General features: G+C 38.0%; 1 protein-coding gene across 3 annotated transcripts in view; it reads right to left on the bottom strand.

Annotated features, from left to right (window-relative positions):
- LOC113499841 overlaps positions 1–12,822 on the bottom strand; it is a 37,532-nt gene that overhangs the window by 1,623 nt on the left and 23,087 nt on the right. The window contains exons 5-15 of one of the 3 annotated variants that reach the window (XM_026880406.1): positions 11,141–11,233; positions 8,611–8,786; positions 7,175–8,196; positions 6,854–6,971; positions 5,962–6,288; positions 5,551–5,658; positions 4,827–4,975; positions 4,262–4,381; positions 2,582–2,638; positions 940–1,030; positions 301–403 (exon numbers count right to left, since the gene is read on the bottom strand). In XM_026880406.1, coding sequence (XP_026736207.1) covers positions 301–403; positions 940–1,030; positions 2,582–2,638; positions 4,262–4,381; positions 4,827–4,975; positions 5,551–5,658; positions 5,962–6,288; positions 6,854–6,971; positions 7,175–8,196; positions 8,611–8,786; positions 11,141–11,233 — 2,364 coding nt within the window. The remainder of the gene's footprint in view (positions 1–300; positions 404–939; positions 1,031–2,581; positions 2,639–4,261; positions 4,382–4,826; positions 4,976–5,550; positions 5,659–5,961; positions 6,289–6,853; positions 6,972–7,174; positions 8,197–8,610; positions 8,787–11,140; positions 11,234–12,822) is intronic. The other 2 variants (XM_026880407.1, XM_026880408.1) reach the window with 2 other exon arrangements.

Genomic DNA, 12,822 nt, shown 5'->3' with positions numbered 1-12,822 from the left:
GTTATGTTGGGTTTTCAAATTCTTTATTTTAAAATAACAAATTAATTGTAAATAGAATTAGTTTAAGTGGATATTACATATGCATGTTATAGAGAAAAACTTATGCTTTTTTTCGGAATTGAAGTTGTTGGAGAGCTACATTTCAAGTATGACAGAGTTAAGTTCAAACCTGTCATATTTTTTATAGCCAAAAACATTGAAACTCGAGATTTAGGCAAAAATTCAACTTGCTAGATTTGATTACAGACAAAAGGACACATTAAATCAGAATCATCATCTAGTAATAGGTAGTGAGTTTACCTGAGCGCCCGGCGCGGCGCGGGCAGGCGCGAGGGCCGCGGCAGCGCCGAGGCGCGCGCCTCGCTGCCGGACGCCGGCCGCGGCTGCTCTAGCACGGGGACCGCTGTGGACACATCATATATTAATATTATAAACTAGCTGTTGCCAATGACGACGCGTGGTTCGAAGGTTTTTAAAGTCGTTTTATTTTTTTTGACTCCACCAGATTTTGGACCTTATTTGTAAGATATTGCATTAATGCTCTGCTCCTATATGTATTAACGTGATAGTAGATATATATCCTATAGTATTTCTCAATAAAGATATCTACTATCTAACACAGACATATAGACAGATTTTTCAAACCGACCTTTAGTTCCTGAGATTTCATGAAGATCCATATTGGATGGCCTTTGCTCATCTGGGATAATTTAGCATTATAAATGTGAAAGAATTGTCGAAATCGGTGCTGTAGTTTTTTTAATTTATTCATTAAAAACATACATACAAATCATACCTCTTTATAATATAAGTATGGATCCTGGGTTAACCGGACGGCTTCTACAGTGAATCTTCTTTGATATAGGAGACAAATAAAGGGTTCTCATCGTATGGCGATAATTAAGCTAGCATTATCACATAAAGACAGAGTATACTCACAAGGTGCCTGTTTAGGCGCGGGCCCGGAGGCGGGGCGCGCCACCCGCTGCGGCGCGGCGCTCGCCAGCGAGTAGGGCCGGCTCGGCGGCGGCTGGAATATTATACACACGTGTCATAACGATATATAAATTCAAGGTTTGTTAGTATGTTTGCAACGACCATGCAACACATATACACCACCAAGCAGACGTCCAAATGTATTTAATTCTGAATTATATAGGTCTGTGATACTCAACAATTACGAAGTAGTTTCAAACGATGTAAGCGATAAACACTACTGTGTTAACCTTGAAAGGGTCAACCAAATTGCAGAGAACTTTGTTGTCACTTAATAGCTAGTTGACAGAATTGTTTTGAAGTTTAGACTATTGGGCGTGTATAGGTTGCATGATCGTTGGTAGAATGCATGCGTTATGTAGATGTTAAAACATGTATAGCAAAACACCATTGATGGCCATAACCATTGGAGTGCTGGAAAATATAAAAATAAATAAATATAATACCAGGTTTGTGGTTTCAAAAATACATAAGGAAAAAAGGAGAAACTCTACTACAGAAAGACAAGAGAGAAAATTAAGCAAATTAAAGAATAAAAGTTAAAAACAGATTTTTGTAAAGAAAAGTACAAGAGCCTAGAGGAAACAACTAAAACTACAATTTCTACATTACTATGAAAGCCTAGATGAATATTAGTTGTATTGAAAATTTGGAAAAAAGATTAGAAGAACGCAGAAAGTATACGCACAACCCAAGAATCGAAATGAGAACGAAGGAAAAAGTACTATTACTACAAAAGACTAAAAAGGAAAAGTTTTTGTTAGTAGAAGAAAAAAGACATGGAGAGGTGCCTTCGAGAATTAAATTACAAAATAAATGATCAGGGGCCTAACACCACATCTAAAAGTAATTATTATAGCTGTTGAGGAAAAGAGACATCGCTATATACCGTATATAGTTCTCTCACGCTTCCTCAACCACTATAATAACACTTTAGGAAGTAGTGGCAGGAGCCCTGGTTGTTTAAGTCAAAGCAATAGCTTTAGTATATGACATGGCAACGAATTCTAAATACAAGTAAAATTAACTACCTGTATACAACGGCCATTTGTATCACAGATTGAAACATAGATAATAACATGAGGATAAATGGATTCAAGAGATTTTTATTTTGGGTAGGGAATGTAGGGATACCCAAAATAAAAGTATCTCTTGAATAACAAAAAAAAATAGGTAAAACTAGAAAAAAAACCGACAAAGCGTTTAGTTCTTTCTTTATGAACTCGTACTCATCTCACCAATCTGAACAAAAAACTAAATATACCCAAAATTTTGTATGTCTATTAGGTTAAACATAGTGATCCTCAAATTGTAATAATATCTTAGTATATTTCATCTATCTTTTACAAATAAATTAAATTTGTCTTGAAATTTTGACTCTACAATAAGAATCAAATCATACTTCAGTTAAAATCCTAAATTGAAAAAATCACGGTTCCAAAGTGTCATTCTTACTGACAAGAACCGGCAAGAAACTCCATAAGTTAATCTTTTAAAAATATTTTTTTTCGTTCAATTCTATCTACGCCCTTACTGTGTACAACGGCCACTGTATACAGGCTGTGATACAAGATGTGTGACTCACAGGTAAGTGATGGTTGCGCATGGAGACGGGCACGCCGCTGCCGGCGCCCGCGCGGAGCTGCGCCATGTTAGTCACGACGTTAGTGACGAGTTAGTACGTTCAATGCGGACCGGACGGTGTTAGTTTGTTTATTAAAGATAGATATACTCACACGTATTTAGGAAGCTCGCTCTACTAGTAACGGGACAACAAAATAGTAATCGATTCCGTAGCTAAGATTAAATTATCAGTTTAACATGTCTTTTTTATATCATGTCCCGTCGTTTGATATGCGTAGCAACCAGAGAAAGTAAGCAAATAGTACAGTTATAATATTATATTAAATTAAGTCTTTTTTTTAAATAGGTCGTTTTCCAGGCAATCTGAATGCGCGGTCGCAAAATATAATTCCTATGGAGAAACACTGGCAAGCAATTCCATAAGGTACTCTTCTAATGAATCCAATTGGAGTCATGAATTGAAGCGGCGTAGTCGCAAGTTGAGTTCTAACTAGTCGGGCGATCCCATATTTACGTGTGAGTAAAACATTATCAATTACAAATCGGCGTTTATAATATGAGTGTCCTATTCATAAATACGTAACAGTAGATTAGAATGAATGTAGAAAGACAAACTAAGCATCAAGTCTACCTATCTTCAGGTAAGATTATAGCAGATGTGGTAACGAGCGAGCACTACAAGGTGTATAGTGGCGTCTCGCTTCCACGATTGAGACAGGTTTTTTAACAGATTAAGGTAGGCTCCTTGAACATAGAATAAATGGTTATCAGAAGTTACATCTCTACTTGTCATAATTTGTCATTGATAATTGATCTTAGCTTTTCAGGTTGTTTGAAACATTAAATTCAAACAACAATGTGACAAGTAAGAGCTGCTTCTGGGTTCTAATTAAGCTTTTAGTTGTGAGGACGATATAAGAAAACTGTGGGGATTTAAAATGGAGCAAATGTATGCAAAAACCTAACGTAATGTGTGAAAGCCAATCGTTTTGGTGACAGCCACTTCGAAAGGTTAGCGATAGGATAAAATATTTTCTTTTTGTGACAGCAAAAAATTTAAAATGGGGACAGGTGTGTTTAACCTCTAGACCGCTAGACTTGACAATTATGTACGTGATAAAAAAAATGTTCTGTACGACCTGTGGCCCCAATCTTCTCCCATGTATTTAAAAGTTTGAAAAAAATATTAATGAATTTGGAATGAAGTGCCGCTATGGCCAATATGCCTAGTCAGCCGAAGAGGTTAAAGTTTTAGGCACACATTGAACGTAAACCCTTAATTAGTACATTCATGATTAAGGAATAAACAAATACATAAACAGACACATTTAGACACAATCTATTGATATGACAACATATTAGAAATATTAGAACAAATTTATTATTTATGCTATTTTACCAACACCATTAAATAGACATGTAAATGAAAAATGTACGAATTAATTATTTGTTCACATTTTTATTCAATTTATAGTTCCTATATTAAGTTTATCATATTAAGTCTATGTTCGATTTTTTTTATTGGTCACACTAGTATAATAGACAATAAATCTATAAAATTTTATGTTACGCCCTCAAGACTGTTTAGTTCAAATTATAATGTTTTTTTTTTTTTGCTTATTTATAAATTTTAGCCCGAGTTAGTATGCAGTAATTAAGCAGTAATATCAATGGTACTTACGTCTCTAGGTGCAACAAGTTGGCTCTGAGGGCGCTCTCGGCGGAGAGTTTCCGTTCCCTGCCGCACGAGCGCTGGCGTCGGCGGGAGGTCGGCCTTGGAAGCTTGTTTGTCGTCTTGTCTCTGAAATTTCAATGGTAAATTTTATAGTCATCCAAATACTACTGTTCCTATTTTCGGTAAGGGATATTTGAAATATACATTATATTAAACTTTTTATTAGAGCAAAAAGTCATTTTAATCTAAAAACATATTTTCTTCTCATAAAGAGGTGTCACAAAGTGGACATTTGTAGGAGTGCACCAGTTATATTGCAATACCTGATATTGCTCTTTTGCGGGAGTGTTTATTTCCAAGCAGAGTACAAGCTATATTTAGAATATGACAGATGTATTTTGCGTATGTTATTTACTGGCTTACACTAACTATTTGGCAAGTAGATCAGCTTGTACTGTACGGGCGGAATGGGCTGTGACATATCGCTGTCTCAGCTTCACTTACAGCGCGTGTATTATCTGCACCTTGTCTGAACTTGGCATATTGTAAGTCGTATGATAAGCGTGTGTACCTGATGGGTCTGTATGGTGTAGGAGTCGGTGACGACGGGCGGCGGGTGCGGCGCGGTGGGGCTGAGCGCGGGGTTGGACGCGTACACGCCGCGCCGCACCATGCTGCGCCCCGCCGCCGCGCGCGCGCCCGCCGCCGGGGCCGCGCTGCCTGTGCACACGGACATACACGCTTATAAGCCTATTACCATACATCACTCGTTTGAAGACGGCAAAGACAGTAATGATTCGCAAAACTGGAAAAATAGCCGCGTTAACTAGAGAAGTAGGACTCACGAGTCTGTAACTAGTTGAGAAAATACGAAGAAATAAAACCTTTACGCTATCGGTCAGAAAGGTTTCCAAAAAACATTCAATATGTATGCATTTTTCACATCTTAAAATAATTAGGAACATTAAAAGCACTTTAGATCATAAAATGTATGGTAGTGGGGACTAGTAACATTACTTGCTAGTAAAAAGCGTACTGGTAAGTGACGTCACACCCCACATTTTCTGGAAATCTGTACGACGGACAAATATCCTGTTGGCCACTATTAATTGTTATCGACATGGCATTGGCAAAAAGCATTAAGTACCAAAGCACATTTTTTATAGCCCAATTATCCCATAAAAGCTTACCAAAAAAAATTTCACGTAAATTTAAAAATTTAACTTCTCTCTGTAAAGGTAATAATAACTATGAGGTTTTTGTTTACTTTTTCTTTAAATTCGTTTGCCACTTACCTGGTATCCTGCTCAACTCTCTATGAGAACTGTATTGCCTAAGTTTTGATGATGGCAAGCCCGACTTCCTGGGTACCGCTGTCGGTGGGACCATAGAACCGTATGATACTAAAATAAAATAAAATCATGAAGAAAATAAAACAATGATTATGAATTTGACTTGCAAAGATACTGCAATGATTTTGTGTCTTGATTTATGTATATGACTTGTTAAAAAATAAATTTTAAATGTATAAAAGCTATTGAAATACTACATTTATTTCGAATAACAATTTTGAAAATACACACCTATAAAATGACACAGAATGATAGAATAGGAAACAATTTGTTGCACTAAGATCGTAAATCTAAATTACAGTGTCTAATAACTGCTCAAGGTATACAAGAATATTCTTATTATCCTTTACTCACCAGCACTGGTAGGCGAGACCCTGCTTAGCGGCGACTTCGGAACAACACTGGGAGCCACCATTTTCCTCTCAGGACTCGCTTTCCCCGCCATAATATCCCTTTTAACCGACGACTTCTTAACCAAAGTCGCGCTGTTTATGATCGTCGTGCTGTGCATATCGTAAGTGCGTTCCATGCCGGACGAGTTCGCGCTCGGTACTTTAGTTAATGTGTAGGATTTGTCGTCAATCATATCGTATATAGGGGATATGGTGTTGTGCAAGTTTAGCAGTTCGTTTTTCGATCCCTTCCGTAGCGACATTAGCGGTGTTGAGGCGACCTGTGGGCCTGCAATGTGGAATTGTTACCTTATACCAGTGTTTCAAGCTGTGTGAGTGTGTGCGTATTGAATTTATAAGCTGAGGACGTTCGAATGAATCGAGTTCTGGTTCAATTTAATTGAATTAGAACTACGTTTTATCGACGATGTCGTTAGTCGATCGATTACACCATTTAAAAACTATATCCAGAAAGAAACTAATCAAAATTGAGTACAGGATTAAATTAGTTTCGAAGCCTGCTGATTATAGTTATTTATAGCTATACAGTCCATATGTTTGAGACCGTTTTTAAAATCTTAACTATTTATTAAGAAGATAATGATTAATCTGATTGAAAATCATTCAGACACTTTAAATTACTATCGTTTTTATACCATACAGAGCATTATTTCGCCACCATTTTTTCCATCTGAGCCATAATACACGTCAGCACATTAATTGCTTGCTTTTGCTCGCTTTCGACCATCACCCGTGTATAACTTCACCATAACTATAATGTGTCTTATGACATAAAATTGAGGTTCAAATTCCCATACCGACGTGTCACATCTCATAATACCATTTATACATACGTGGTTCATGTGCAGGCGCAGTCTCGGGCACGCTGTCGGGCGGACTGGACGAGCTGAAGGTCCCCGTGTCTGTACTCTCACTCGAACCCACCATCGCTCGCTCTTGTGAACCCCACTCCTGTAAATGAAATTGGAAATGATTAATGTCTATTTCATGATCTATCAAATATTCTTTATTTGTTTTTTCTTAGACTTTTTCTTTTATCGTTAAATGCTAGTATTTACAGTCACCTAGAATCAAGTTTGGCGTGGTGACTGCAACGACTCGGTTAACCGTGCAGTTAATAAATATCTATAGTTAATTAAACGTAGGACACGTACCCGTACATCTTGCTGTGTTCTCTCACCAACATCTATAAGGTTTAGCGTAGCAGAATTAATGTCAATGATTTGGTTTTCATCAGACTTCAGGTACACAACCGTCGCGTCCATAGCACTGGTCTTTGGCGACACTTTCTTGAACGTGGCAGACCGTTTGGGCGTGTCTCGCGTCGGTTCTTCTTGTCTGTCGAAGCCGTTCGTGTTCATGACTCTTCTTCTTGAGAGCAGCTCTGAGGCGTTCTCCATACTCTGTCGCGGCACCGTTATCGTTTGGTTCGGCAAGTGTATCGTTTTGATCGGCGAAGTCTCCGCCTGGTTCGGCAACGGCTTCTCCGGCTCGGTGGGCAACGCTTTCCTAGCTAAAGACAACTTCTGCCGAGCCTGTATTATCTCATTCAACTCCTGCTTGCCCAGAGTAACGTTCAAACTGTTCCGCGCCGCCAAGTCCTCCGCTTTCTGCAGCCCCATATCTTTGTAGAACGCGTCGTCAGTCTCAAAGTTTTCTTTTTCAGCGTCGTTATCCCTCATAAACCTGTTATTTGAGTAGTGTAAGGTTATCGTTTCAGCCATTTCTGGGCTCGGCTTAGGCACAGTCTTGGGCGAGTCTTTCTTATCAGAATTTTCGTTTAGAATTTTGACGGGGTCGATTTGGCACGCTTCTTCGCGGGATTTTGTGTAACTTTCCGAGTTTCGTATGGCTGAGTCACGTTTTGTGAAGCTGTTGTAGAGTTGGCAGCGAGGTCGTGCGGAGAGGAGCTTTTCGGATTGTTCTAGATGTGTGAAGGTTGCTGAACTGAATATGTTGGAATCTGTGCTGTCTTTTGGTTTGGAAGAGTTGGTGAGGACGTATCCGGAGTTGACGGAGCTGACGAGACTGGAAGGTAAGGAGTCGACGATGCTCTCGTTGTCTGGGTACGTCGTCTGAGACAGGAAGCTCGTGCTCATATCCTTCTCCTCAAGAATACTTAGAGTCATGCTGGTCATCATCGGGTCAATGCTATCCCGTCCTGACGTTGGTAGACCTGAAATCGTATTGATAATCACTTAATCAATTATTCCAAATACAATTAAATTAATAATTGCTACAGCCACCAGTATGTGTATAGTATATAACACCGACAATATATTTCCTTACTCATACGGGTTATGTTAGTAGGTACTGTAGTACGCAGTGAGGCGGCAACTTGTCGGATCGTTGCGTAAATTTGCCCTGAACGCGTAACATGTAAAATAAACCATAGTTGCAATATCATTTCTGCTAAGTAAGTTGAAGGCTGAATAACAATAGAACGGGGTAAAAAAACAAACAAGATGCTCTCGAATCTTCGCATTACATTAACAGTTGAGAATCGAAAATGATATTGTTTCGTAAAACTCTTCGACGGCAAATATATCAATTTACCTCATTTTACTTGATGAATGAAAAATATAATTACCCGAATCCTTATGTGAGGTTAATGATTTCCGACTGTCAATAGACTCAGCGTTGAAGGTTCCAGAACTTTCCATGAGGAGTGACGACACGAGACTTGGCGGAGACATACGCATCAGTGACTCCCCGCTCTGATACATATTGAGACTCGGACGCTCGTTCAAGATGTTCGAAAGACCTCTGGAATATTAAAACGCTGTGTTACTATTTGAAAATCGTTTGGACTGACCTCTGTGATCATTATTGACAATATAAGACACGAACACGGTATAGGCTTAAGCCTGCTTGAGGGATAGTGAGCGCCATGATGGTTTTCCGACATGTTTGGTGCTGAAAATGTTTAGTCTTATAATTTTATAGCTATCGGCAAACCGACCTTGATTAAGCGAAAGTTGATGGTAGATCTCAATATCGGTCAAAAGGGCGAGGGGATAACACTAGCCAGTGGCGAAGGGTGAATTTTCTTAGAAGGGAAGCCGGACCAAAAAAAAAATGCGTGAATTCCAGTTATTATGGGTTGTATCTTATATCTTGTACGATGAATTTTCTTTAGCATTCCTATTATGAACTACATGCGTATTAGCAAAAAATGATTCTATCCTATGATTTCCGAAATCATACAATGATAAACAACTACGGATATGTTTTTCGGTCTGAATTAAATCCCGTGTGGCTCCATAAGCTATTAGAATCTGAGAATAACAAGCAAGGAAAACAAAACATTTTATTTAATTTACAACTCCCCGTGAGCTAAGGATACTTGTTGTAAAAAGACCTATTAAAATGTTTGAAAACCCCATCGCGTCGTTTATAATAAAATAATCATGTCAGGGCGAGCACGGTCTAAATGAATTACATGTTTTTTATTTTCAAAACTCAACTTTGAAAAGGAAGTTTCCTCAGTCAACAAATAATCTGTCAGACAGCATTCTACGTTCACTAATGCCGCCATGCTATCGAAATTACTCTATTATAACAAATTACTACTTAAATAACAACTGCTTCTATTAAAACTACAAACCAACTTACCTAAATACCTAAGCGTGAAATAGACGACTTCCAAACAATACCACTAAACTGCATTACACTGCACTAACACGACACAAAACTATCACCAATTCACTCTAGTTTACACTACTTTACACAAATAAATTAATTTCAACAATAATACATGAACAATTCTAAATTATGATACTAATATATCGAATGAAATGCAAATGGTTTGGTGAAAAAAATATAAAGTTTGACAGATAAATGACCGCGAACCAAAAGTGAAATGAAACTATCATTCTATCTCGTTCTGGCGAACGGCGGACAGCGGACGGCGACAGAAGTTCGGTATCATTCTATCTCGTTCTGGCGTATCTCTCCGTCCCTATAACTCGAAAAATTGCGGCTTCCCTAGCTCCTAAGATTTGCTCGGTTTGTGACGTCAAGGTCACGATCGCTGCAATAGAAACTACGTACTGGATTCCTGTTTCGCCTTACGAGTTACCTTAGTCCTTACTAACGACGACCAATTGTGCGTGAGCGGGATTTATTGCGCGGTGTAAAATAGTAGGCGGATATTTCTTATAGTTATTTTTAAAAGCAATTGTTATTATATTTATATATTATTATATATATATATTATTATATATTTTATTGTTATTAATTTGTTTAAATGATAATGAAAAATAATAGACACTAGTATTTGCTATATTTCGAAAGGGAAGCCGGTAGGAATCGAGTTGTATGGAGCCTTCGCCACTGGTAGCTAGTACACGCGATTAGTTAATTAGTCGCGTCCTCTGTGCCACCTTCAGTCTGTCCAATACGTTAGCGTGGCCTTGTTTGCCAATAACTTTAATAGAGAAGCGAGACCCACGTACCAAGCGAAATATTTCCTTTACACCATAGGCCTACTGCCACGTTTTAAGATAATGTTATTGCAGTCGTGGAAGCGTGGCAATTTAAAGTTCTACGTGGCCCAGAGCGACGTCACTCTTCCACATGCAATAATATTACTTAAAGATACAGTGGTGGTGGGCCGTCAGAAGCCGACATACGACCTTAATGAATGACCTATTTATTGATATTTTCATCTACTTCATTTTAAATTAAGGTAACGTTATTCAGCGTTTAAGTTAACATAAGTATATTTTATGGTTCTAGTATGATATTACTGATTTTTGGCACATCTTTTCCCTTTCACATGGATTTGCACAAAACATCGAACAGCAGAGCTTTCTGAGCTTTTTCTTCATAACCAGAGGAAGACTTTAAAAAGCGTTACTCAGTAGACCAATTCAAATAACATTTTTTCTATTTGCATTGCGAAATGAGTAATAAATACGCTAGAACGCAAATAGTAAAATCGCTTGGTGAATGCGAGTTGTAAGTAAAATCCCCCAGCTTCATAAACATTCCATTACAAATTAATTCCACACCGCGGTAGTATCACAAAAGTATCATCAAATAAGTAATTAATAATGGACGTCAAGCAATATGCAGTAACGATTTGCCCAGACACCAGTACGTAAGCGTTATATAACCTAAAGCAGTGCAGAGCCTGGTTCTGAGGCGAGGTCACACCGTACCACCTCCTTTGGTATTGGGCCACACTGAGGTACATATGGAACATCCACCTGGTAATACACATGCAAAACTATCATACTGTTACATGCAACGCTTGGATTTGATAAGAAAACTACACTTTTTTAACAATCAAATTTTGCAACTTTAACACAACGTCATCTAGTCTCAAACGTGCTCAAACTAAGCAAAGCTTGTATTTCTAAATACATGCATATTTTAGATAAATTACACCTAGACATAGTTCATCAGACTAATATCTGTGCTGGATGGGAATCGAACCCACGACCTGCGGTATAGCAGACAGTAGAGAACGTAAAGAAAACTTCACATCTATGGGAATGATATTCCTTTTTGACTATCGACGTGTCTTTGACTTGTCATGATGTTTGAGCGATTCGTCGGCGTTGGCGCTTGGCGAAATGTAAATTGATAACAGGGCGAGGTTGCATTAGCTTGTCAGCTGATCACTCACTATAAGACTAAAACGGGAAATTTAATAAAACGTAAAGCAAGAATTCTACATTTAAGTTTTAGGATAACAACGACGCAATATTATATGATTTGCTGTGCCCGACAGGGTCCATGTTGTGAACTAATTATAAGTTTTGCCATCTTAGAATATTTGTGGAATGCAATAAAAGTATTGAGTATATGTTATAAGTTTGACGTGACTTGAGTGGCACCGTGACTCTCGTATTGACGCTTTTGCGTTAAGAGCCAATTAGATGGCAGATGATTTGCAATATACAACTCCCTCAATATGATTATCAAAGAAAAGGGCTCGACTAGAAGTCGTACTAGTTTAAAATTTAATTTTATACATGTTGTCTTCAGAGAGAACACGCTTCAAACTACCGCCAGCTATCGCAAATCATGCTAGCTCAATATTTGTTAACAAAAAGTAAAAGTAAAGATCTTAGCATCTTTCCGTTATTTAGAAGCAAAAAATACTGATTGGCGCTTTCTTTCAATATGCCTTTTCTTAATGAATGCTTCGTCATGCGCAATAATTGATAACAAGCTTTTGTTTTGAATCTGAAGTATTATGGCGGTTTAAATGAAAACCGGACAAGTGCAGTCGAACTCTCGCAGAAACGAGTTCCGTACTTATATTTATTTGTAAGTATTCTATTTCCAAAATCAAAGCGGGAAAATAAACACATGCTAGTTGTACGGAAGTTGTTTTTATTGTTTTGGTATTTTAGCGACAGTTCAACAGACAGTATATCATTTGATACATTTTCTACTGTTGAACTATAACCGTTTATGATCTCCAGCTGAAGGCAGACAGGCAGCGTCTGATAAAAAAAGTTCCCGTTTTACCCTTTCTGTATGGAACCCTAAAACGACCATTTCGCTCAAGTTATTGTATTCATTTGAGTCATTATTTATTATTAAATTAGATGTTAAGTGCTATGAACAACCAACTACTAGTTTTTATATAACACTTGATTGCACGGGCGATAATTATGACTCGACTTAACATTTCTATGGGTGGTAACTTTAAATCTATTTTTTGTCTTAATTATACAAAACATGCTATAATAACTGTGCTACGCTTGCACCCCATTTGCAGCGTCAGCTCATGATAAAGGCTCCTGTTGGGTTCGAAACTTGTCTGACAATCCAGATATACACG

This window comes from Trichoplusia ni, chromosome 13 (genome assembly GCF_003590095.1).
Source record: "Trichoplusia ni isolate ovarian cell line Hi5 chromosome 13, tn1, whole genome shotgun sequence".
NCBI lineage: Eukaryota > Metazoa > Arthropoda > Insecta > Lepidoptera > Noctuidae > Trichoplusia > Trichoplusia ni.
The sequence above is the reverse complement of the archived record's forward strand: the minus strand, read 5'-3'. Positions and strand labels throughout refer to the sequence as shown.